This window comes from Xiphophorus maculatus, chromosome 23 (assembly GCF_002775205.1).
Source record: "Xiphophorus maculatus strain JP 163 A chromosome 23, X_maculatus-5.0-male, whole genome shotgun sequence".
NCBI classification, from domain to species: domain Eukaryota; kingdom Metazoa; phylum Chordata; class Actinopteri; order Cyprinodontiformes; family Poeciliidae; genus Xiphophorus; species Xiphophorus maculatus.
The window spans coordinates 25,877,861-25,901,348 of record NC_036465.1 but is presented as its reverse complement, the minus strand read 5'-3'; the positions used below and the strand labels follow the sequence as shown (position 1 = coordinate 25,901,348).

Here is a 23,488-nt window from a genome sequence, read left to right as displayed (position 1 = left end):
AGTTCATCCTGAGGGTCAAGACTCTCTGTTGTGTGGCAGCACTCATCCTCCAAAGTACTCTCTCTCCTTAGCTTGATTAAATTTAGTTCTCCGCCAGGTTCATGCAACACACGGCTAACCCACACACACCCCCCGTCCCCCCGCATCTCCCCGGCAGCCATTAATGAGAGGCCGAACCTGCTCAGACTTTATGAAACTTGCACCTTTTTCTTTCCGAAAGACCCCGACACGTATACTGTACAGGCCAGCGCCGCGGGGGGGGCAGTTGTGTTTTTGTCACAGAGCAGTTCTGTCTTGAAACGTGACTCGGCCCCTTTTTCTTTTGGGTCGCGGCTCTGTGTCGGATTACGCGGCAAAAAAGGAGGCGAAGGGGGACGCACATGGGATTGATTTTTTTTTTTTGCTGATTGATTCTGGTTTCTTATTTCACGGGAGATCACACAGACTCAAAGCAAACAAAAAAAAAACAAACCCGGAGTGACCTTGCAGCCATGTTGTTGCCCAGATTAGAGCTTTTTTTGGGGGATGCAAAATGGTAGGCCGGCGTTTTGTGTGCTGCTGTTTTTGTGCGTCAGTGGTCAGGCTCTGCGCCGAAGTTCAGCGTGCGCCGAAGCTGTTAGCATTGATGAGGATGATGGGTTGATTAATTATACTCCAGGCGGCCTCGCAGCAGCACCTCTAACGCGCCGTTTCCCGGCCTTTTCGTGTTTATCGACCGCAGCGCTTCTTTGTCAAATGAGCGTTTTATTTTCTTGAAACATGCGATGCTTGTTGAGCAAAAACTGGAAAAGTGAAGGACTTAGCCTCCTGCTGGCTGTTGTTGTTAAGGTTGCAAAGTTGACTCCAGCTTTCGGCGCTTGTTGTCTGCATCCGGACAGAACACCTGGCAGAACGCTCGGCAACAAGTAGGCATGGGAACGGCCGACGGGTCTAAAAACTTAAGGTTTCCAACCCGGAAGATTTTCCAGCTGCTATTGTTTTGATGTTTGAAAAAACGATCCTAGAGAAAGTACCAGAGTGAATGTCTTTTGCTCTGTGGCACTCCCCCCACCCACACCTGTTGCTGTGCACTGCCAGTTAGATGGCTGGGAACCCCCACCCCAAAAAACCCCCCCACCAGAACCAATTCAGCTGGAACAAACTAAGCCTCATTTAATGAAGCGCCACCAAGAAATCTCAATAAAAAAAGCTCAAATATTCTGAGCAGTAAGCACTTCTGTTTTTGCTTATTAAGTCTTTCTGTAAGAATCAAAATACCAGAGGATGGGAGAGTACCAAAGATACGTAGTCAAGTAAGAGTAGCACTACTTTAATGTATTTTTACTCGAGTAAAAAGTATCCAATCAGGAAATTACTCGGGTAAAAGAAAAAAAGTTTTTAAAAAAAAGTCTACTAAAGTACTGAGTAACTGTTCAAATGATCAATCAATTTGATATTTAAAAATTACATCACCAGATGGACTGAAATATGAAATTATGTGAATTTTTGTTTTTTACAAGACCAAACTGAAAATAATTCACATCAATAACATAATTACAAATAAATAAATAAAATCAGGCAAAACAAACATTTTTCCAAACAAAATTCTTTCAATTGAAAACTTGTGAAACTTTAACAAGAACTACAGGTGTGTGTGTGTGTGTGTGTGTGTGTGTGTGTGTGTGTGTGTGTGTGTGTGTGTGTGTGTGTGTGTGTGTGTGTGTGTGTGCGTGTGTGTGTGTGGGTGTCCGAGTATGGTGAAATTTTGTGGGGTAAAAAAATGTTTGTTTTCATTCAGCTGGTGGAGAATCCAGAAATTTTACTCAAGTAAAAGTAACGATACTTCGTAATAAAGTTACCGGGGTAAAAATAAAAAGTTCAGCATATTAAGAGTACGCCTAAATTTTTTTTATTTTTCCCCCCAAAAAGTTACTCAAGTAAATGCAACCGAGTAAATGTAACTAGTTATCACCCAACTTTAATATTAATGGATAACACCAATACATTCATTACAATTACTGTAATCAATGTAGCACTTTTGCAGGACTAGAGATATTGGCTGCATTTTTTTTTCTTTCAAATGAAACCAATCAGATCGTCTCTCTCTGGCTGAAATGTGACATTTCTACTGAAAGCTCATCATCTCTTAGCGGCGGCCCAACAACAAACTTCCAAATCAGATTAAAAAAAATCAATAAAAAGAACACATGCAGGAGGCGGCGACTTGCTTCTGCAAAAATAAAAGCTCTGAAAGAAACAAAAACTTCCAACAAGGTGCCCCCCCCCCCCCCCCACAACTAAATGTTCTTTGTTGGTTTTTTGTTTGCTTATGGAGTTCCCAGTGAACAATCAAAAAGACAAATAAATAAAAATCACAGCCAATCGCAGCCTCTTGTCAAAGCCAAGCACTTTTGTGTGACTCATCACAAAACCCCTGACAGGTGTGGATGGGGGCCGGGGCGGGGGGGCTTGGGAGTGCAAGGGGTGTAGGGAGGTTGGGTCCATTCGGCACGTCTTCGGTTTGCACACGCACAAAGCAGTAGGGTCCATGATGTCTGCAGACTGTACAGGCTACTGTTGTGTATAGTTGTAGAGACGTTCCTTCGAGTGTCGCGATGCTGTTAGGAACGACTAGACCCCCGTTCAGGTGTGGGGGGGCAGGGGGGTCACCCGAACGGGGAAGAGGGGTTTGGGGGGGGTCAATGCACAATGAACATATCCCATGACACCGTTTGATCCCTTTACCCATCCCCATTTGAGATCATATGTTGTATCTTTCAAACATATTTTATCTGTGGCGTGCGTGGGCGTGCGTGCGTGCGTGGGCGTGCGTGTATGTGTGTGTATATAAATATATATATATGGTTTGTTATATATGATGCTCCTCCTTTCAGAAAATATAACATGTAAACAGGAAAAACATCTTGCTGTTTTTTTTCCTTTGTATTTTATACTTACAGAAAGCATTGAATAAAAAAAAAAAAAAACCGAATACTTGCACTTTAGATATATTAAGAAAAAGGAAAAAAAATCTGCATATTATTTTTGATAGGGATCTCACATTTAAAGAGTATAAATTACAGGCTTTGTGACTATTGCTGGACAGAGATGTATTGAGTTCTACTTACTGAAGTATATTTTGTCTGTGTGTCAGAAGGTTTACTAAAGTAAATTGCATGATAAAGTAGTGCTACACCAATTATTGTTCTGATTTTTTTCTTTAGTTGGTATTAAAAAAAATAGAAGAAAAAATGTCTGAAAACTGTGATAACAACCCTCTTGTATCATGTTTAACCTCTCCTCACCCGTTCTAGGATATTTCTTACTGAAATATGGCCTTTCCCTGACTACATGACGATGGTGCTTACTTTGGCTTTTGACATCAAGCTCGTCCCATTCATCTCAACGTCATCACACCTCGCGTCCACACACACACACACACACACACACACACACACACACACACACACACACCGTTACTTTCTGTTATGTACTCTCGCAACCTTATTAAATTTCTGTTGATGGCAAATAAAAAGAAGGGTGTGCTGTTTTGTACATTTGCTGTTTGTTTTCAATGTTTTCTTTTTGGGAGCCTTGTTGTCTGAAAAACGACTAATCGCCGCAATAAAATGTCATTCCACGTGTCCCCCGTCTCCTCACAACTGTCTCGACTCCACGGTTATCCGCTCACACGGGTTGCCTTCGTGTACATGAAACTGTCCACAGTGTTGCTTTTGGAGGGGCAGGGGGAGGCATGGTGCGGGGTTTCTCGAGGTGAGGTTCCGTTGAAGCATCGTGTGCAGTCAGTATCTTATCTGCGGTGGGTAACGCGGCGGCGGCGTTTTTTGTCCGTCTGCATTAGTGTGTCCCTCCGGGATTTCACGGCTGTTTTTGTGATTTTTTTTCCCGTCTAATCAAAATCACTGATTCTGAGGTGTAACTTTAGAAATATTTGCAAATAATTTTGTGAATTTAAAAAAAAAAATTTCCCTTATTAAAACCCCTTACAAAAAAAAAAATGAGAAAGAAAATATCAAGCAGACTGGATACAAAAAAAAAATCTTTTTTATTCTTTAAATAACTTCAGTAGCTTGATTTTTGTTTATCGATCACAGACTATAACTCGACATCAAGTAAGGATGTGGCAGCAGTGTCGTAGAAGTAAGAAATACTGCCACCTGCAGGTGGGAGTTAGCAACTGGCATTTTTGCAATTAACTCAATTACGAAACAGCATAAAACAATGGTTTTGCGTAAATTTCCACGACTGTGGATTGAGGCACTTGACTTGTGTACATTGGATGGTTATTCACAATGAACCTGATTATTTTCTGTTACATGACAAATGGAGGTAGGAAGTGGTGCACCACCGGTGATCATCCTGTGTGAAACAAACTGAGAACAGAACATGTTCCGGTCAGAACAAATGTCTGAAAATCGAGATTTCGTAGAACTTGAAGTGAGAATGTTTTATTTTATTTTCACAACAGGTTATAAATCAGACAGTTAGTCACAGAACACGTTTCACGTGGGACGATAATTGGTGGCGCACGTCCTCTTGCCTTCTTTTATCAGGTAAATAATCACTTTATTCATGGTAAATGCAGCCTACTGCACACATAGCAACAGGTTAATTACAACAGGGTATTATTATTATTCAAGTTTTGAGACCAGAGTTCTTTACGATGGTAAAAGTCAGCCTTGTTGCTTATGCTAACAGTTAGCATCCAACTAATTTGCATTTACACCAAACGATGATGCTCAGAGTCTTATCCCCTGCAGGTGAGACATTAACTGCTTAACTACCTTTGAACAGAACATCTCTTCAAACAAGTGCATGCCACACCTTTAAGAAGGGGAATGTGCTGCAAACGTCCAGCTAAGTTGGACTGGTTGAGGCTACCTCAGCTCACGGCTCTGACCCCTCTCCAATATCACGGTTTAACCCAGTGCTGCGGACATGTGTGCTTTTAATTTTCACCCGGGAAATCAAAGGCAGAGTGTCACATTGTCGCCACAGCAGGACAGCGGACACACTGTTGACAGAGCGGTATCATCCAGGAAAAGGACGTTTCTCCCTGCAACAGGTCAGTGCACCAGAAGCAATTAAAGCCACATGGACAGTCTGAGTCCACTGTCAGCCTATTCCAACCGCCTGGAAGAAAAACAATTCATATTCCCAGTGGAGAAGAACTGTGAATATTAATGTGGATGTGGAAACCATCCATCATGAACCATTGAATTACTAAAAGATGCACACAATAAACATATTTACTTGAATACAGTAAGAAATTTAGCAAGTGTCGAGGCTAAATTTTTTGCTGAAATCTTTTTCTCTCTCGCTATTTTGATCATTTCTCCTTTTCTGCAAATAAACACTACATTTTTGCTTGGAATTTCAGAGACATGCTTTCAGTAGCTCATACAACAAAAGAACAATGTTCATTTTACTCAACCATATACCTATAAAAAGTAAAACCAGAGAAATGGATCATTTTCTCTTAATTCTTTCCAAAGCTGTAGCTCTATTGCTTCTGTTTTATTTAAAGCTATTAGAACATGTTCATGTGTATGACACCTAGCATAATTAAATAACACAAGTGCAGTTACTTTTATTAAATCACTAGCCCACAATGCTAAAGATGATACCAGAAATTAGCCTTAGCCTACTTTAAAATGACTTTTATACCTGGGTTTATGCTACAGGTCAACATTTGCATGGCAGTGATATAAAAGCTTTAGTCATTTAATGTTTGTCGAGTTTAAAAAGGAATAAACAGGTTTCTATGGGACAAATATTGAGCGGAAGACATGTTGGTGATGCAACTTTAAAAAAAAATACAATGAAGCACCTCGACACTGAATAAAGTATTACAAACTACCTCAGCTCTCACTAATATTTTTGACACACAACTAAATTTTCTTTCATATTTGAAAATGAATTTCATTTTTATTTTCTACAAACGTCAGACGTAACTCGTGACCAAACTCAATAAGCAAATTACTTATTAAAATGCAACTTTTTACAGCTTCATTTGAACATGTCTTACACTTGAAAGACTCCGAGTTTTATAAGTAATTTACTTCAAGTTGATAAATGATGGAAGAGAAATGAGCGAAAGAGCAAATACAATAATTAGGCCAGCTCAATGGCGTCACGGACTTAGAGCTACACTAGCCAGCCAGAGCAGCTAGCTACCTAGCTAGCTAACCCCGCGGACTAGCTGGAGCGCGAGGTGCATTGTGGGTAATGTAGGCGACAGGTTAGGCAAGTGAGTAATACGCAGTTATAAATCTCAAGACGAATATCTCTGGTTTGCTACATCATAAATTAAATAGACTGTGGAGGAATAATAAATATTTTTGCACCAGTTGCTATTCCCTACTCTTTTTTCCCCTCTGTTTTAGTTATTTTCTGGGGCAAATCTTACTAAACTGTGGAATTATTCTTGAAGGAGCTCATTTTAAGAGACAAACTCTCTTTCAAATTTAGGAGCCAAACTTTACAGCTGTGAAGGGAAAACAAGTTTCTAAAGGAGTATTTAAAAAAAGAGGGGGAACGCAGCTCGTTTATTACGATTTCAGCTCTGAGAAAGGACCAGAGCAACTCGAACTGTCCACTCCATCACTATGTATCACACTCAGTGGGATTCTCTGATGTCAACCCATTTGTTTCGTAATGGATTGAGGTCCAGGTATGCTGGCTGCTTCATAGCATTTATCTGGTTGTTCTGGAACCAACCTGCCACCATCATCCCTGGTAAGCGACAAAGGAGGGAGGTCAACACTCACAGGTAGGCTGCAGACGTTTCCATGACCACCTTGGAGGCGACCGTCAGCTGAGTCTTTACTGTTTTGGCTCTTCTTTGATAGTTTTCCATTTCCCTTGAAGTCCCTCTGACTTTCATTTTAAAGCATTTTCTATAATCTTTGTGCTTCACTGTATGTTTTCTTCTCTCCAATTAACTTTTCAGTGTTCACCAAACAATATTTAGAGCGAGCCTTTTCGCTCAGATTTACAGACTCTCTATAGCCAGCATTTAGATTTGTGAAATTAAAGGTATTAAATAAAAGTAAAAAAACACCCGTTTCAAACCACATTTTTCCACAAAACGAGTGACGTCCCTGATTGAAGCCCACGCTGTTGTCGTAAACAGGTTTGATTAATGCTTGTTACACACAAACAGCGGCATGTCGTTTGGTTTTCTATTACTCTTCTGCACTGACTAGTAAATTAATTGCTTTGTGGCAATTCAATTTTTATAGAAAACAAAATAAAAAAATCAGTGATGTTGGACCGCTGTTATTGTCGTAAACATAACTTTGGGTGAACAACTTTGTTATGGATTTTCTTATATGTATATGGTGAAGAGGTTGAGTGTTGCTGAAATATTTACATAATCCCCTTTGAATCTTTGAGGAAAGTGATTGCAAATTCTCTGGATTAAATGGTTTGGAATTACTTTACAATTGGGGGTAAATATGTTGAAATATATTTTAAATACACTGCTATATGTATGAACTATGTGAAACTATTTCCAAAGTGAAGTGAATGGATTTGATATTTCAATGTCTGGCGAGCATATTTTGCTTCAAATTCAAATTTAAAAGAAATATTCAAGTATTTATTTAAATTTTTTTTAAATTAATAAATAAATCTGTCATTTTTAGCAGATATGCATTATATCCCTTATGATGCATTATTTTTGTGCGTAACCATGATTCAACCACTTACCAATTCTCACACTGTTTCCTCCACAATAAAACAAATCAGATTCTAAGAAATCCTAAACCTTTTTCAGTAATCTAATAATCTGCTTTGCTCTGTGTTGGTGGTAATAAAGTCAAGCCAGAGTAAGTATAAAAGCTTACTTTATGAAGCACAGACTAAATACTCAGTAAATATGTCCTTTACATAGTATGCGCATTCTGTCAAAAAGTTCAAATATACAAACGAAACCAAAAAACAAAAAAATGACAGATCAAATTCTGACACCAACGTGCCAAAGTTGTCAGGTTTTTTTTTCTTTTTATCCACTTTTTATTTTTGTCACAACCTTATTTTACAGCACAGGCCTACCCTAGAACCTAGAACACGAGGAATCGAAGGTTAGAACGACAGCCAGACAAAGGGACTACGCCGGGGAAGTCTCCCTGTAACGAAGCGGTTCTTTTCATCCAAACGGCTTTAAAAACGGGTAGTTCCTCCTCCGGAAGCACGGCTCTTCTTCAGCGGTTTATGCTTTTAAGTCTGAAAGAGAATCCGGGTTATTCCAGCCAAAAGTCCCAAACGAGGATCCCGGACTAAGTCAAACCTGGTTCTCCAACGTGGCGGAGGCGTCCAGATCGTACGGTCGGCGTTTCCAACGTGAACCGCATCCGGGTCGAGTCAGCGGATACCGAAGTTACTGGTCTACAGTTGTGTCATAAACAGTTACGTTGGGGGGAAACAAAACATGTTTGTGTGTGATTGGGGGAGCTTAGGTTCAGTCCAATCAGGTGCTCACAAACAGATGTACTAGCGCATCTCCTGTTCCAACGACCGTCGTCTTCTTCCAGGAAGTTCAGGTCCATTGGGTTGCTTTTTATCTCTTGGTTTGGGGGGGGAAAAAAACAAAAAAAACACATGAGCCGTAGATCTGCTTTGCCTGTTATTGGTCTCTACTAAGAAACTTAAACTAGTCCCTTTTTCCTAGAAGACGCTTCACACCAACAGAAAAAGTGTTTTGATGGCTATGTTGCCGGATACCGACGGGCTTATCGACTTAGAAACACGAAACTGGAGCAGTCCCGCTGCTCCGCTCTACAAATCGGCCGGTTTCCGTTTCCCCGAAGTGAGACGTCAGCTTCAGTCAGTGCTGGATACTGGAAACAGGCCAGAGAAAGTTATGACGGGTGATAGATCCGAGGGGGTTATAGTGCATGTTCAGTCACAAAGGTAAAGGCCGGCGAGGCTTTGGAGAGACCCAGGCCTGACTGTGCCGGCAGGAAGTCACACGCGCTCAATCAGCTCGTCGTACGACGACGAGACCCGGGTATTTTACTTTAAAAAATCCTTTCAGCTGCTTTTAGCTTCAATATGCCAACTGGAACACATTCACACACAACGACCAACATGACCTGCATCGCCCACACCTTCCTGTCCTGCTCTTGTAACAGCCAGACATATTCTGTTGCAGCGCCAAGCTAAAGAGTTTCTATCTGTTGAACTTTTCCACATTTTGTCACTGCAACAAACTTCAGTGTGTTTAATTGGAGTTTTATGTGAGAATCAGATTTTGTGCGACCACAATTTGATGTAAATTAGAACAGAACTACCACTTTTAAATTAAAATCTGCTCACAAAAGTGTTAGACGCTACACGAAGCGATCATCTTTTCCAAGCTACCTGGTTTCCCTTTGTCGTCATGGTAACCAGGGGCACCTCCTCTCGTTGTACTCTAAATCCACCTCCGCTTTTAATTGTTGTATTGAAACTTAGTTGAACACAGCAACTGTTTTCAAATGCAGACTGACCTACATCTTGTCTTTATTGCTGGGAACGGACAAAATATTTTTCCTGTTTTCCTCAATCGAGTCCAAAAATATTAAGCGTAACGTAGCGTAACTTTCTTCTATCGAGGGAATAAATATGGCCCAAAACAATTTGCATTTATGATCCGGTTTCTACCTAATCTGGAGCCATTTTGCAAAGAAACAAGGGGCAAGAATTAGATTTCAGAACGCCGTTTACTGCCCACTTTCCAAATACGCACGAAACGCGTCGTGATTTATCAGAGACGATCCCGACGACCTGCACTGAGGTTTGCGACGCAACAAAATGCTAAAAAATTCAAGAGCGCTGCAGACTTGTTTCTGTTCAATTGGGACAGAGATGCAGCAGTGAGAGGATAGCACAGACAACAGCAGGGAGGGTCTATCTATCCAATCAGCACTTCTCATGACCCGTTTTATTTCCTGAAAATGTGAAAAATATGAAACCAATGTTAGTATTTTGGGCAGTTTAAGCAGTCGTTTGATCTCTCTGAGCCAAGGTGCCCTCCAGTAAGGCACTAAACCTCCAGCTCCATAGTAGAGCAACTCACTAGGAACAGTTTTACCCATTTTACATCCTCCAAAGAGACATAAAAAAAACCTTTCGGAAACAGGACGACAAACCTTCTCTGGGCTAAATAAAGTCGAATAAATAAATAAATATGATAATTAGGGACTTTATCCTTCTGAGTTAATACAGTCTTCTCGTACTGTAGGTCCATTCGCTACACATGCCTGGATGAGTCAAGATGAGTGAAAACGGTCCAATGCTACAGCGGTACAGCGCCTGCCTCACTACACCCACCGACTCACTTCAGGACTGAAGCACAAGGTCAGAAAATAAAAACCAGACGGTTCCGACTTGCTTTCCGACTTACTCAAACCACTTCAAGTTCTTCTCCGAGCTAACGGCACTTTGACTAGACAACTGCCCGACTCTGAGCTGATAAAAAGTAATACTGACGGTGCTGCTTCGAAGCAGAGATCACAGTTAGGATCGCGCCGAATGTGCGACAACAGGAGCTGAGAGAACGAAGGGAACAGCAGCTTCCCTCAACTATTGCTCAAGGTCAGGATTTTCATCAGGTTTAATAACATCTGGGAGGGAGCGGGACGGTTCGCCGGGAGGGGAGGGGGAGATCCGAGGAGCCACAAAACGCGACAGGCTAGTGACTAAACAGTGCATCCGGGGAGTCTCCCGTTCTGGCCGGCGTGGGACAGGCTGATGGACGGGAAGGAGCGCGTCTTCCGCAGGACGCACTCTCGGCCCGCCAAGTTAGCGTCCGACATCATTCTGCCGAGAACGCCGGCCTCGATCTTCTCCAGGTCGTCCGTTTTGGCGCAGATTTTGGCCTGCAGGAGGCTGACGTACGTCTCGTAGCGAGTTTTCTGCTCAGAGACAGGGCAGGGGGAGAGAAGAGAGTTCAGAAACAATCAGAATCACTCAACTTAAAGCTACAGTAGCTAACTTATTTTAAAAATCAGTTGTTTTTTTTTACACATTTGTTAAAAACGGTCACTGTGTCACAATAGTATAATCTCTCCTGAAGAAATGCCCAACTCCATCCAAAAACAACCAATCAGACCCAGGAGAATGGTCTTGGCGCTGCTAATCAACCTCATGAATCGCTGTTAAGAAAGAAACAACCTGTCTTTACAGGAAAACTGTTTATCTGCGTTAGCATTCGTGATGAGGAATACCAACGCTGTAGCGTAGCAGAGAGTTCGTGTATGTGACCAGCGTGTACATGAGCTTCATTGACAGCATTAAGACCCTCCTCCTCACTCTGATTAGTTGTTTCTGGTTAATGCTGGGACTAGGCAGAGGAGCTACATTTTTCCCACAGATTATACTCATGACATGGTGACAATTTTACCATTTGTAAAAGAAAAACTTATTTTATAAACGTTATATACTTCAACTCCACTGTGCAAATCGGAAATGTTCCAAGGCGTATATTGTGAGGCTACAAATTGTATTTAAACATTTATAGTACCCACCGCATGAATCTTCTCACACAATCTCACGTTATAACCACAAACCTCAAAGTATTTCCTCAGGACTTTGTATGAAAAGTGGAAGGAAAACAATGCAACGATTACAAAATGCAGAAATCTGAAGTGTGTTGCGGATTTGCAATCAGCCCCGTTTACTCCGACAACCCTAAATTTAATTGGGGTTCAGAAGTCGCCTAATGAGTAAAGCTGTGTAATTTTATTTCAGTATAAACTGACTGATCTGTGAAGAATTCAGACGTTTGTTAAGAGAATAAAACAGCATCATGAAGGTCATAACATGATCAATTTTGCTGGAAAATAAATTACCTCAGTAATTATTGCGATGATAAACAATAATATTGTTGTTTTGAGACCATTTTCAACTGATGTATTGATAATGGCTTAATAGTGCAAGTTTTCCCTCTCTAGGACCAATGAATTTAATTTTGTAAAGAACTTTTAACACTAGAACTGGACGATACTTTAAACGTCCGAGATGAATAAAACGCAACAACCAAACAAAACTAAGATCCACACACAACTGAAACCATAAATAAAATGAATCGGGATGTCTGCAAACAAAACCGACCTTCACAAAAATATTAATCAGAACCAAAAAAAAAAATGAAAAATGTATGTCTTCAGATATAGCCCAAAATACCTGTAGCTCTAATTAAAGCAAAACATGGTTCTGTAGAGTACCGACCCAGGTAGACATGCTGTTAAGATTTATATTTTAAATTCAGGTTTTCTGTTTAAGGTTGAAAATCATGTTATTTTCCTTCCACTTCACAGTCGTGTGCTGCTTTAATTTTGATCTATGACCTAAAATTAATTGAAGTTCGTGGCTAAAGGATGACAAAATGTTGAACCCAATACTTTTTCAAGGCGCTCTAGACAACCCGGGATTGTCGCTGATCAAATAATAACAGAAATCTCTGTGGTTCCTGTTTGCTGAAGCTGATCAAACAGACGGTGAGCGCCGCAGGAAGCCGCTACCTCGTACGTGAGGTAGTGCTCTTTGAGCCGGTACTCCTCCCGGTCGCGGCTCTTCGGGTCGCCCGAAGGCTGCAGCTTCCTGTGCTCCTCCAGCTCCAAACTCGTCTGCTTCAGCTTGTTCTCGTGACTCAGCAGCTGCTCCTTCTGCACCAACCAAAGACGGCCCGGAAAAAAGAAAAAAAAAGGCTCAGAAATTAGCTGCTGAACGCTGAAGTAAATCAGGCGTGCTCCTTCGTACCTGGCTCAGCCTGGTGGACGAGGACGGCAGGATGGGCCGGCAGAATTTCTTCCTGGATCCGATGGCGGCGGGAAAAGCCGGGGCGGAGAACAGCGCCGCCACCAGGTTTATCCGGAAGATCCAGGACATCATCTCCTCCTCACTCCTGCAGAGAGAACGGAGAATAAAAATGACCTGACCGGTATTTGATCAGCAGCACCAGTTTTTAGAAGCTTTTTCTCAAACATAAAAAAACTAATGATAATAAATAAAATAAAAAAACTAGGGGTGGACCGATCTACGTTTTTCAGTTCCGATGGCGATATCTGAGATCTAATATCAGTTGATACGGAAAAATAGGTGAATTGACTTAAAACGTTTATTTTTTTAAAAAAACAGACATAAATGTGCTGATTTTATTTGATAAGCTTTGTCAGATATTTAAAAACAACTTTAATTTGTTCAGTCAGACAATGTAAAATAAATAAAGTGAAACAACAGGTTGTCTATTTTGGTCAAACATGTAAAAATAAACAGCATCAAACCTTCTTTCAAATGGTTCAGAAAGTTCAGTTAGGGATCCCAAATATAATGTAAAAATAAATAATAAATCATGATGTCGCTCAGAGCACAAAGCATAGAATTAGACTGACTAGATCTGTCCTTAATAGAAACATTGTTACCAATATCCGAACTAGAACATTTTTAATATCAGGACCAATACAGATATTACTATCAGACCGGTGCATCTCTAAAAAAAAAAAAAAAAAAATCCACGGAGCTGATGTTAATTATTTTAACATTCATTAATATCAACACGTTAGTCCCTGCAGATGTTTTTTTAGTTTCATGTCTGAGTTGTTTCTTACGGGGCCTGCAGCAGAAACACTCTCCAGTCTGAAGTTTTCAGTTTCAGCACATGGGGCTTCTTGCTGTAGTCGGTGGCACGAGTGGCTAGAGCGTGATGAATCCTCACGGCGTTCTTCAGGTCCGCCTCGGAAATGTCACTGTCAGGTTTGTACTCATCCTGTTAAAAAAACAAAAGAGGAAAATCAGTTTAATAATTAGGTTTTTTTGTAAAGTAAACCTACCAGCTTTACTTGGAAGTCAAACTGAATATTTGGTCAGTGCAGGCGTCCAGCCAGCAGAGGGAGACACACACACCATGCCTCCCTGTCTCAACACATTTTCTACCACACGCACACACACACACGTGCGTGCATGCGCACACAAACCGCAGCAGATTCGCAGCATCCAGCACGGCTGTCGCTGTGGTGGTGGATGTGTTTCTATGGCAACGGAGCAGAGGAAGAGATCTGGTACCTTCTGGAGATATAAGATCATCCCCTTTAGGACTGCGTAGAACTTTTTCCAGCCCCGCCGCCCCTTCGGAGCTGGAGGAGAAACAAACTAGAGTAAAAATCTGTTTCACTGAACGGTCAGTGAATGTAGATCTTTGGTCGCCTGCGGTTTGCCGGTGGGTTCGTGGGCGCTCTCACTTTTTTTGCCGTCCATGTCGGCGTCGCTCTTGCGCGTCAGCACCCCGTGTTTGTAGGTGACGGCGTTCAGCTGAACGGGAATGGCGATGAAGGGGTTAGTGCCGTCCGTCACCCTGGCAACACGCTTGCTCCCGCCCTCACACTGGTCCTCCACTAATTCTGACAGACTCTTCCTGAGCTCCTCCTTCTCACTGCGTGCACACACACACACACACACACATTGAGATAAACACACCAAGAAGCAAAAAATAAAAATAAGCTTACATATTCCACAAAATACTTCTAAAAGGTGAACTCACACTGCCCACTCCAGCTTTTCATTCTTGATTGAGTTATACAGGACCTGTGACACAGACAGAAGAAAAATTGTTTCAGTTTCAGTTCTGGTGGGAAAGATAATAATAAATAAAGAGAAATAAAAGCTTATTGTACCTTTAATAATTCTTTAGGAAAGTCATTGCTGTTGTTGAGGCCATCTAGGTTACTAATAAACTGCTGGCAAGACATCTTCTTCCCAATGTTCTGAGGACAGGAGGAAAAGCAACCAAGCAGCTTGAGTCAATAAAGTTTTATTTTGAAGAGTTATTTTTTCAGCCTTAATGAAGGTCAGATCAGTGGAAATATATGTGAAAATGTAAAGATAAGGCATTTTCTGTGGTTCATTTTTCCCCTTCAGCTTGATTGCAGTTTCCCAGCTTCCCCACTGGGTGGCAGTGTTAAGCTGCTAGAGTTCAGCAGCGCGTCTGCTTTCATAAGAGGTTAGCTAGCAGCTACCTACCACAGAGGGAGTGTTGGCAAGTAATTATGGTCCAACATTAAAGAGAGAGCTGTTTGTAACTGCAGTCAAACTATCTGAACACAGATGAAAAAGTAAATCTCAGGTAACAATTCTGTTTTTAAAGAAATTGTTATGAGATTTGAATGGATTCATACTCAAGTTTAGGTATTTAGTTATTACAATAACTGGCACTCTGGTTTATTGGTAAAACGCAATTAAGAAGATAACAACTTGTTAGTCAAATTTAAAAATAAAACTACTAATTCCAACATGAGTGTGACTAATTATAGGCTTTGCTGTAAGCTATGCAGTTTAAAAATATTTCACTTTAATGAAACGGCTGCAAAAAATATATTCATCTGTTACTGTAGTTTAATCTCTGAACGTTTTAGAAAACAGTTGATTTGACCAGATTTATTTAGTGGGGGAAAGGAGAGAAAGCTAATTAATAAAAGCAAAAAAAAACAACAACAAAATCACCAGTTTTGAATCTTGAAATTCACCAGCAGGACAACACACTGAAGGTTAGCAAAGTCCTCACTTCTGATTGATGAATATTTAATCCCCACTCTCTTTTCTAGATGGCATCAAATGGTCGCTATGGATACGTGGTTCTCCAACGGTAACTTCTAAAATGTCCTCACTGTGCATATTTAAAGTAAAACTGTGTCAGAGTCCAGTCTTTGTGGACTATCCTCTGGCACCATCATGTGTTGGACTTGGTTTGTTCTATTATGTAGCTACATTTCTTTCATTTACAGTCTTTTTTATTTGCAGCTTCCTGTTTTATTCTGGCTAGTACAGCTAATACCTGTTTTCTTAATGTCTCAGACTTTCTCCTGTCTTGTGCTGGGTTTGGATTTTCTTAAGTCTAGATGTGTTTATATATAGTTTACCAGCTTCTAGTCTGTTCTGCAAAAAAACCCAAAATATCACCAAGCATTTTTGGTTTAGCTTCTAGTTTAATAACTTAGAAGACTTGAAATAAGACGAAACAAACTTCCTAGTAACTTTTCAGAAAGAAAAGAGCTTGTTCAAATTATTTCACTTATTACAAGACATTTTTTCCAAAATATAATTGAAATAATAGTACTTTTTCATTGATATTAAGGAATTATTGACTTAACAAGCTCTTATATTTTTCTGGAAAGTTACTTGCAGGTTAGTTTTGTCTTATTTCGAGACAAAAATTCAATAAAAGGAGAACTTATTTTATTGCTTTTCACACATCTTCACTGGGGCACACCAACAAACGTGATCTGTGCCGTTTTAGCTGGTTAAAGGAGGGCAACACATCTACAGGTAGAGTGTTAGTTGGTAAGTATACTCACCACCTGCAGGGGCAGAGAGAGACCAGGGGCCAGATTTGGTTAGCAGGGGGAAGGGTTTGAAAAGGAGGAAAGGGAATTGAAAAGACAGAGAGGATATTAGTTAATACTGCTAGTGAGGGTAGAAGTGAAGTGAAGAGCAGGGCCAAGGAGAGGCAAACTGTGAACTGACAGCGCTCCAGTTTTCACACCGCACACATGAAACGGGTCCTTTAGACGAGACATAAGCAGGTCATAAAGTAGGCCGAGGAGGAGAGAATGAAACAGCAAAAAGGATAGACGGGTAGAAAAAAAACGAAATGCAGAAAACGCGGCAAGGACATGCCGTCCTGACGGTAAGTCATCTCAGATATTTTGCATCACGTTTAGAAGACTTTATAAATTAGAAATCAGCAAAAACGTAGAGGTGGGAAGACGACGGTGCGTACATGTCCATGTAGATCAGTGTTGAGCAGCATTAGCGCGCAGGTCAATGTGTGGGCTCCATCTGCAAAAAGACGAAGAAGAAGAAGAAGGTCGGGGGATCGAAGTGAGCCGAATTGCTCTGTAAATAAAATAAGGCAAATCCCGAACGTGTTAATGAGGCAGGTTGAGTTAAACCTTCAGAAGTGGCCGTCAGTGGGTTGCAGTGACAGTAGCGTCTGGAGAAATGGACGAGGACCCGCTCTCTTTCCTGAGTTTCTCCCATCAATGGAAAGGCCTTTAAGAAGTTTCTGTAACATAAAAACAATCCAATGAAATGAGAACTGATGTTAATCTGTTCTAATTTCAATAATGAGAACTACAGCCGCTGTTACCATGAGCTGAAAACCCTACATCACGTCTGATATACTGTAGGGCTGAAACAATTAATCGGATTAATTGTGATTAATCGATTACTGAAACAATTGTCAATTAATTTAGTAATCAATCGCTATAGACTCTTAAAAAAAAGAAGCACATTCAGAGCAGTTATTAAGCCAAAGTTGAACAAAATATACATACATTTTGCATTGAGGGTAAAAAAAATAAATCTTTGTCTGTAAATAACTTTTAGCCAAAACTCCTCAAGTAGCTTCACCTGGTTAAATTCACTAAGAAAGCAATACTATTTTCATCTTTAAATGCATTTCCAGTATTGTGTAGGAAAACGCGCAAGTGGTTAAATGAAAAATCTGTAGAATGTGCCAAACGTTTTTATCCCATTAATGACTGATCAACAGTATAATCGATTAATCGTCAGAATAATTGATAGATTAATCAGTAGCTAAAATAATCATCAGCTGCAGCCCTAATGTACCGTAAATTGCACAGGATAATCGACGTCAACACTGACAAGGAGATTAGCTCAGAGCTAGTGTGGGTGCGTGTGTGTAGGCGTGTATGCAAAGGTCTTCTGTGTCACCCATTTGCCACTAAAATTTGCTGAGTAAGTGTTACCTCAGGGCTCGGTCGAGGGACAGGCCGGAGAAATCAAAGTAACTCAGGTACTCTGAAGCCACCAGCTGACTGAACTCGTTGCTGCAGAGAGAGAGAGAGAGAGATAATCAGCATCAGAAGGTCAACGTGACACCAGGCTGCGGTGGATGTAGCTTCTTATTAAAACATTAAAATCTCTTGAAGTTTCTCCACATTGGAACCACAAGATTCTACGTATTTTCTACTAGGATTTTATGGAACAGACCAACACAATGTGGTGCTGATCTGTGAAATGATAGCTGGAACGAATGCATGAATCTAAGATCATTAAAGTCTCGTCAGAAAGGAAGTAGGTTTGTTTTTGTTCTGTTGATGTGCAGTGCTAGTTTTTCATTACATGCAGTTTTTTTTTGTGAGCTGGTGAAAAAGTTAAACTTTGGCCTCACCTGCCCAACAAGAGCGGGTCCTCGTCCATGTTACACGGCTTGTGGCAAATTGCAAATGGAGTTTCTTTTGTATTTCCTTAAACAACATGAGCCTTTATGGTCCATAGGTGTTCGGACTTGCAGCTCCAGCAATTTTATCATTTCTTAATAGTTTGTTTCATTATACCCGGCCATTTTAGTTTATCCCTTGTGTTAATTCAGTCATTGCCATTGTGTATGTCACGACATATACAAACACTTTCAAAAACATCAATTAGGGGTTTTACTCATAAACTCTCCAAAGAATATGTTTCTCTTTCAGAAGGAAAGTTTGCTGATTTATTTGAGAGACTCTAGTTACATTTACTTGAGTAATTTTTTATCCGTACTGACAGCAATTGGTAATATGTAATGTTTCATTTGTCGATTTTTGTGTTTTTATGATGTAAAGCACTTTGAACTGACTTCTTATTGAAACGTGCTTTGCAAATCAAGTCTGATTGATTAATTGATATGAAGTATTGCTACTCTTACTTTAGTAAAATTTCTAGCCACTGTGAGTCACTTCACTGAATAAGGAACAACCAAGTTAAAAGTTTCGTACTGGAAAAAAAATTGATTTGGAAATTTTTTATTTTTTATTTTGCCTGATTCTATTATTCTGTAATCTTGACATTTATGGGAATTATTTTAATTTTGGTCTTTAAAGTACCAACATTTCCACATAACTTTATATCTCAGTCCATCTGGTTCTTAAATATTAAATGGTTGATGTTTTGATCAGTTACTCTGTACTTAAGTAGCCAAATGCTTTTTTACTTTTCAGTAATCTCTTGGACGGCTACTTTTTACCTTAACTTGCGTGAAAACATGTTGAAGCAGTGCTACTCTTACTCGAGTTCGGTTTTTTGGTTGCTATCTGTCCATGTGTTACACCGACTCACTTTTTGCCCAGGTGTCTGGCGACGTCGCAGCGCTTGAAGCCGTCCAGGTGGTACAGGCGCTTGGCCAGCCTCTTGGCGGCCTCGCTGTCGACTCGGCAGCCATTGGCCAGAGTGTCGGTGCTGCCGCGCTCCAGACTGCCCAGATCGCTCTCCTCCAAGTCAGACGGCACGTCTGACAGGTCGGCATCGCTGGGAAAGGCAACATGCGCACACAGACACACACACAACAGATGCAAGAGCTCAAGTTAATGAACGGGATGAAAAGAAAACAGTTTTTTACCTCAGCACTCAGATTTGTTCTATGCCTTTTCCTCCGGTTCTGGCCTGACGTTGCCTGGGGGTAGCATGTCATAAAGCACGGGACAACACAGGTGCACAGATCCATCCACCTCCAGCGTCAAAGTATCCTTAGGTCGGAGGGGAGGCATTCTAACACTTGACCTCAGCTGTGATGCTAGCTGCACACTTGTAAAGTCTGACTGTTACGAAGCTTTCCTGATAATGTCAGACACCTGCCAGGTTTCTGAACCAACGACTACGCTTTTTGTGAATCTCCCGTTACAGCAGGAACACCCCCCCCCCCACACACACACACACACGGGTTTGTGCCAAGAACGGCAAGGTGAAAACAGCAGCAGCAGCAGCTTCGTGGTAGTAGGTGGCAACAAGACGTACGCGCATGCTGACTTCAGCAGCTCCCATGAAACTGTCCTTAAGGGTAACACTCAAAGTCAAAATGAACTATTCAGCCGTTCAATTTGTGATTTTCCCCGACTGTCTGGCGAAGTGAAAAACAAAACGTCCGATCCCGTAAAAGCACTGAAGAAGGGAAAACAAAGACAAACGAGCAGGAAAACTGTAAATAAACACATTTGCTTGCAACAACATGACAGCTCCACAAGATGATGAAAATGATTTTTTTAAGTAATACATCATAATTTAGACAATATAATCGTTCCAGCGAATGGCTGGATAAGGATGAATCATAAAAACATCTCCATTGTCAGTTATTTTCTGCTCCGCTGGATTTTAATGACACCTATTAATTGTTAAAGCTCGTTTTAAACACGACAAACACATTAGAAAGCTCCTGAAAAATAAAACATGGGGGGGGAAAAAAAGAAAGAAAAGCAACCGACACTGTTTCAGACGTCCTGTCCCGCGTTACAATAACCATGCACTGTTGTAAACTAAAACACAGAGAGGCTAAGCAGCTCAGTTCTAATAACTGTTTATGGGTCGGCCTCATACTGTACACAGTTGTTACGCTGTTGTCAAGTAAACAGACAATCAATGTGCAAGTATTAATTAGTGCCCTGCTTGTTTATTTATGACCTACCTAAATAATCTTGAATTGCAGTCAGAGCGCATTACACACTTCACTCTGCAACGTGCTTCTCTGCTGAGTCAACCAGGAAGTGAATGAGCCTTTTCAGGGTCATTTTAATAAGCCGTGTTTGTGTTTGATTGCGAGTTTGAAAAATGCTCTTATTTTAATTACTTCTGCACCAAGCAACTTGATTTGTGTCCCAAGAGCTTTCTTCTGGATTACACACTTGTGCGTTAACAGCGCTTTATTTCAACGTCAACGCCACACAGAGTGAGCGTAAGCAGGGCATTGTTTTGGCATTTGCTTACCAATTTATGACAAATGGCACAGATTTATTCACCTCCACTAATCTGACTGGCGTTTCCTCATTTCCTGTTGGAGCATGCCTACCGGCATTCTCACCAGATGATTCAGATGTTTTTTTGTGGGGGTTTTTTTCTTGCTTAATCTGATCAGCCAAATTTCATTACCGTGACAAATTCAATACATGACAGACCAGCTGATTAGATGGCTACCACGGAAGCAGCTGACGCTAAGTAGCCTGTCCAAGCAGAACAATGGCTGAAGCGTAACACAGAAACATAAAGATGGCAGAGAATGTTTCTTCTGTTTGTGTGTTAATGCAAACGTTGAACTTCTTCATATGTTAAAACCCCAAACGTCTATATTATGTTACTGCGACTATCAAGTGACAAAGCAACTGCATACTTATGGAGTAAAAAGGAAAACAATGCATTGTTTTCAAAATGTTCTACAAATAAAAATAAACGTGTATTCCTCCAAATCACTACTTTGCAGAACCAAATACTTTAACAAAAAAAAAAAAAAGGCTAATCTTTTTTGAGATAGAGTTGGAAAATTTTTTTATCTGAAATTAAACTACCGCATCCAGTAATCAGTATTGGTCCCATACTCATACTGGTTTGATAAGGTAATTTTATTTATATAGCACATTTTCAGCAGCAAGACAATTGAAAGTGCTTTACATGAATTAAAAGGAAATAATAATAAAATAAAACAAGCCAAAGGAAAGTGCAAAAGAAGAAAAATAATCTAATAATGTTGATCCAAGGTATATAAGCCAGATACTGATGTTCAGTGTTGCTAGATAAATATCCTCTGGTCTAATTCCTTTTATGGGTTAGAAGAATAGGAGTCTCTCTGTATAATCATCTAAAAAGTAATATAGAAAGTATGTTGGTTTAAATAGTGAGCACTCCAAAGTTTCAAAATATAAGCTAGAGAGTAATCTAAAATAATGAGAGTATTGATACTGTGCACTGATCAGTGCCTTCCACCTCTACCTTCCACTTCATTGTACAGATGCTCATGTCTCGCATTCATTCCTCATCAGAAATCGTGTGAAGCCGAACAGGTTCAGCAGCACAACGCTAGCCGCCATTGTTTTTGTTGTCATCCGCCCATCCACATGTAGAATGAGTGCCACAGCCGTGCGTTCTGCGCCTTCACGCCTCGGCACGGGGTGCTACAGAAACGGTGCTACACTCTTGGCTTCAGAAAGTGCCAGTGTGAGAGACGCCGGTCACAGCTGTAGCATTTTTGCATTTGGATCGCAACAAAAATGTCACGGTTCAACTGGGGAACGTCTCCGTGCAAACGTGGATCTCAGATAAAATCCTGACGTCATACACAAGCCAATCTATCCTGTTGTAACAGGATAGAAAGTTTAATGACATGTTAAGACACTTGACCTACAACCTTCGTGAAGGGCCTGGATGTTGATGCTCTTTGCAAGATTTCACTCGAGTGTCGCTCTTCATCTACTTCTTCGGACTTAGAAAAAAGTTATTTATCGTATCAGCACAGCCCCAGGGAACATAAACGGCTGCATAGCGATGAGCTGCCTCTTGTAAACTCCTCCACCTTATCGTGGCGAAGCATCAGTCGCACGAACCGTGTCGAGATGGTGGATAGAGGCGGTAGAAACAGAGCGTGAGCTCAGCCTTGGGGACGGGGTGGGGAATTTCCAAGAGGCTTGAATAAAAATAAAAAGAAAACCCACTGGTCTTTGGAGTGGAGGAGAAGTCATCTGATTTTCTTTCGAGATGGGACTTAAACGCTTCCTGTGATGCTCCCAGCGGAGAGGCTCTAGACACGTGAAACAGGGCGGAGGCCGACAGAGCGAGTCGCTTTATGCAGCATAAAACCTGTACGGATTACTGCTTATTTAGTCTTTAAATTCATATAAACTCCATATAGAGATACAGAAACACCTTGAACTCATTGGGCCTCAGATACAGACTCCGATCACTGCAGTAACCACAAACGTAATAAAAAGAGGTCACTGCTAAGCCGTCCCTGCAGTAGAAATTGCTCTCGCTTGTCTGACCATATTAATTCCCAAGCTTCAGAGAGACCTCATAAATCACTCAAAACTGATATCAGTCATGGGGCGAACATGATGCGCACACACACAACGATGGAGATTGGACACAATATTAAAGAATTAGACTCAGATTTCGAGACCAGACACTTGGAGTTGCCAAAGGCCAAGTGGCACACAGCGACGCTATTAGTATATCTAAAAGCACAATTCTGTACCCCGAGGCCAAGCGTACTCGGCTACCATGGCCGCCGCTCAGTCTGCACGTGTGTGTGTGTGACTGTGTCAGAGTCAGAGCGCATGAAGAGGCACGCCTGTGACTCACATGCTAATCCTTTGCAGAGTACCGCCGGTACCCACACCTAGAAAAGCCATGCAAGGTGTGAGTGGGCGTGACTGGGAGGGAGGTGGATGGTGGTCGCCGTGGCATTTTAAAAGGTGGTGTGTGTGTGTGTGTGTGTGTGTGGAGAAATAATCCTGAATAATAGGGAATTGGCCAAGTTTTGCAATTCACATGGTTTCTTTTTTCCCCCATGAACAATGATTGATAGGGAAACCAGAAGCATTGTGGGAAAAAACAGCGTGCATTTGTTGTTGCATGTGATATGTTGCAGCTTGTAGATGTAATTATGTGGAAACGCTGCTGCAATACCGGACCTCAACATTCAAAACAAGCAACACCTCCAGACTGATTTACAGAGAGTTGCTAATGGCAA

General features: G+C 41.1%; 1 protein-coding gene across 2 annotated transcripts in view; it reads right to left on the bottom strand.

Annotated features, from left to right (window-relative positions):
* Nucleotides 1-7,995: 7,995 nt before the first annotated feature.
* psd2 (pleckstrin and Sec7 domain containing 2) overlaps nucleotides 7,996-23,488 on the bottom strand; it is a 43,850-nt gene continuing 28,357 nt past the window's right edge. The window contains exons 4-15 of one of the 2 annotated variants that reach the window (XM_005811126.3): nucleotides 19,099-19,287; nucleotides 17,751-17,831; nucleotides 16,932-17,044; nucleotides 16,760-16,818; nucleotides 14,658-14,747; nucleotides 14,525-14,568; nucleotides 14,226-14,416; nucleotides 14,050-14,120; nucleotides 13,596-13,753; nucleotides 12,748-12,892; nucleotides 12,510-12,653; nucleotides 7,996-10,901 (exon numbers count right to left, since the gene is read on the bottom strand). In XM_005811126.3, the coding sequence (XP_005811183.2) occupies nucleotides 10,686-10,901; nucleotides 12,510-12,653; nucleotides 12,748-12,892; nucleotides 13,596-13,753; nucleotides 14,050-14,120; nucleotides 14,226-14,416; nucleotides 14,525-14,568; nucleotides 14,658-14,747; nucleotides 16,760-16,818; nucleotides 16,932-17,044; nucleotides 17,751-17,831; nucleotides 19,099-19,287 (1,501 nt within the window). In that variant the 3' untranslated portion in view covers nucleotides 7,996-10,685. Of the gene's footprint in view, nucleotides 10,902-12,509; nucleotides 12,654-12,747; nucleotides 12,893-13,595; nucleotides 13,754-14,049; nucleotides 14,121-14,225; nucleotides 14,417-14,524; nucleotides 14,569-14,657; nucleotides 14,749-16,757; nucleotides 16,819-16,931; nucleotides 17,045-17,750; nucleotides 17,832-19,098; nucleotides 19,288-23,488 lie in introns of both variants that reach the window. The other variant, XM_023328619.1, reaches the window with a different exon arrangement.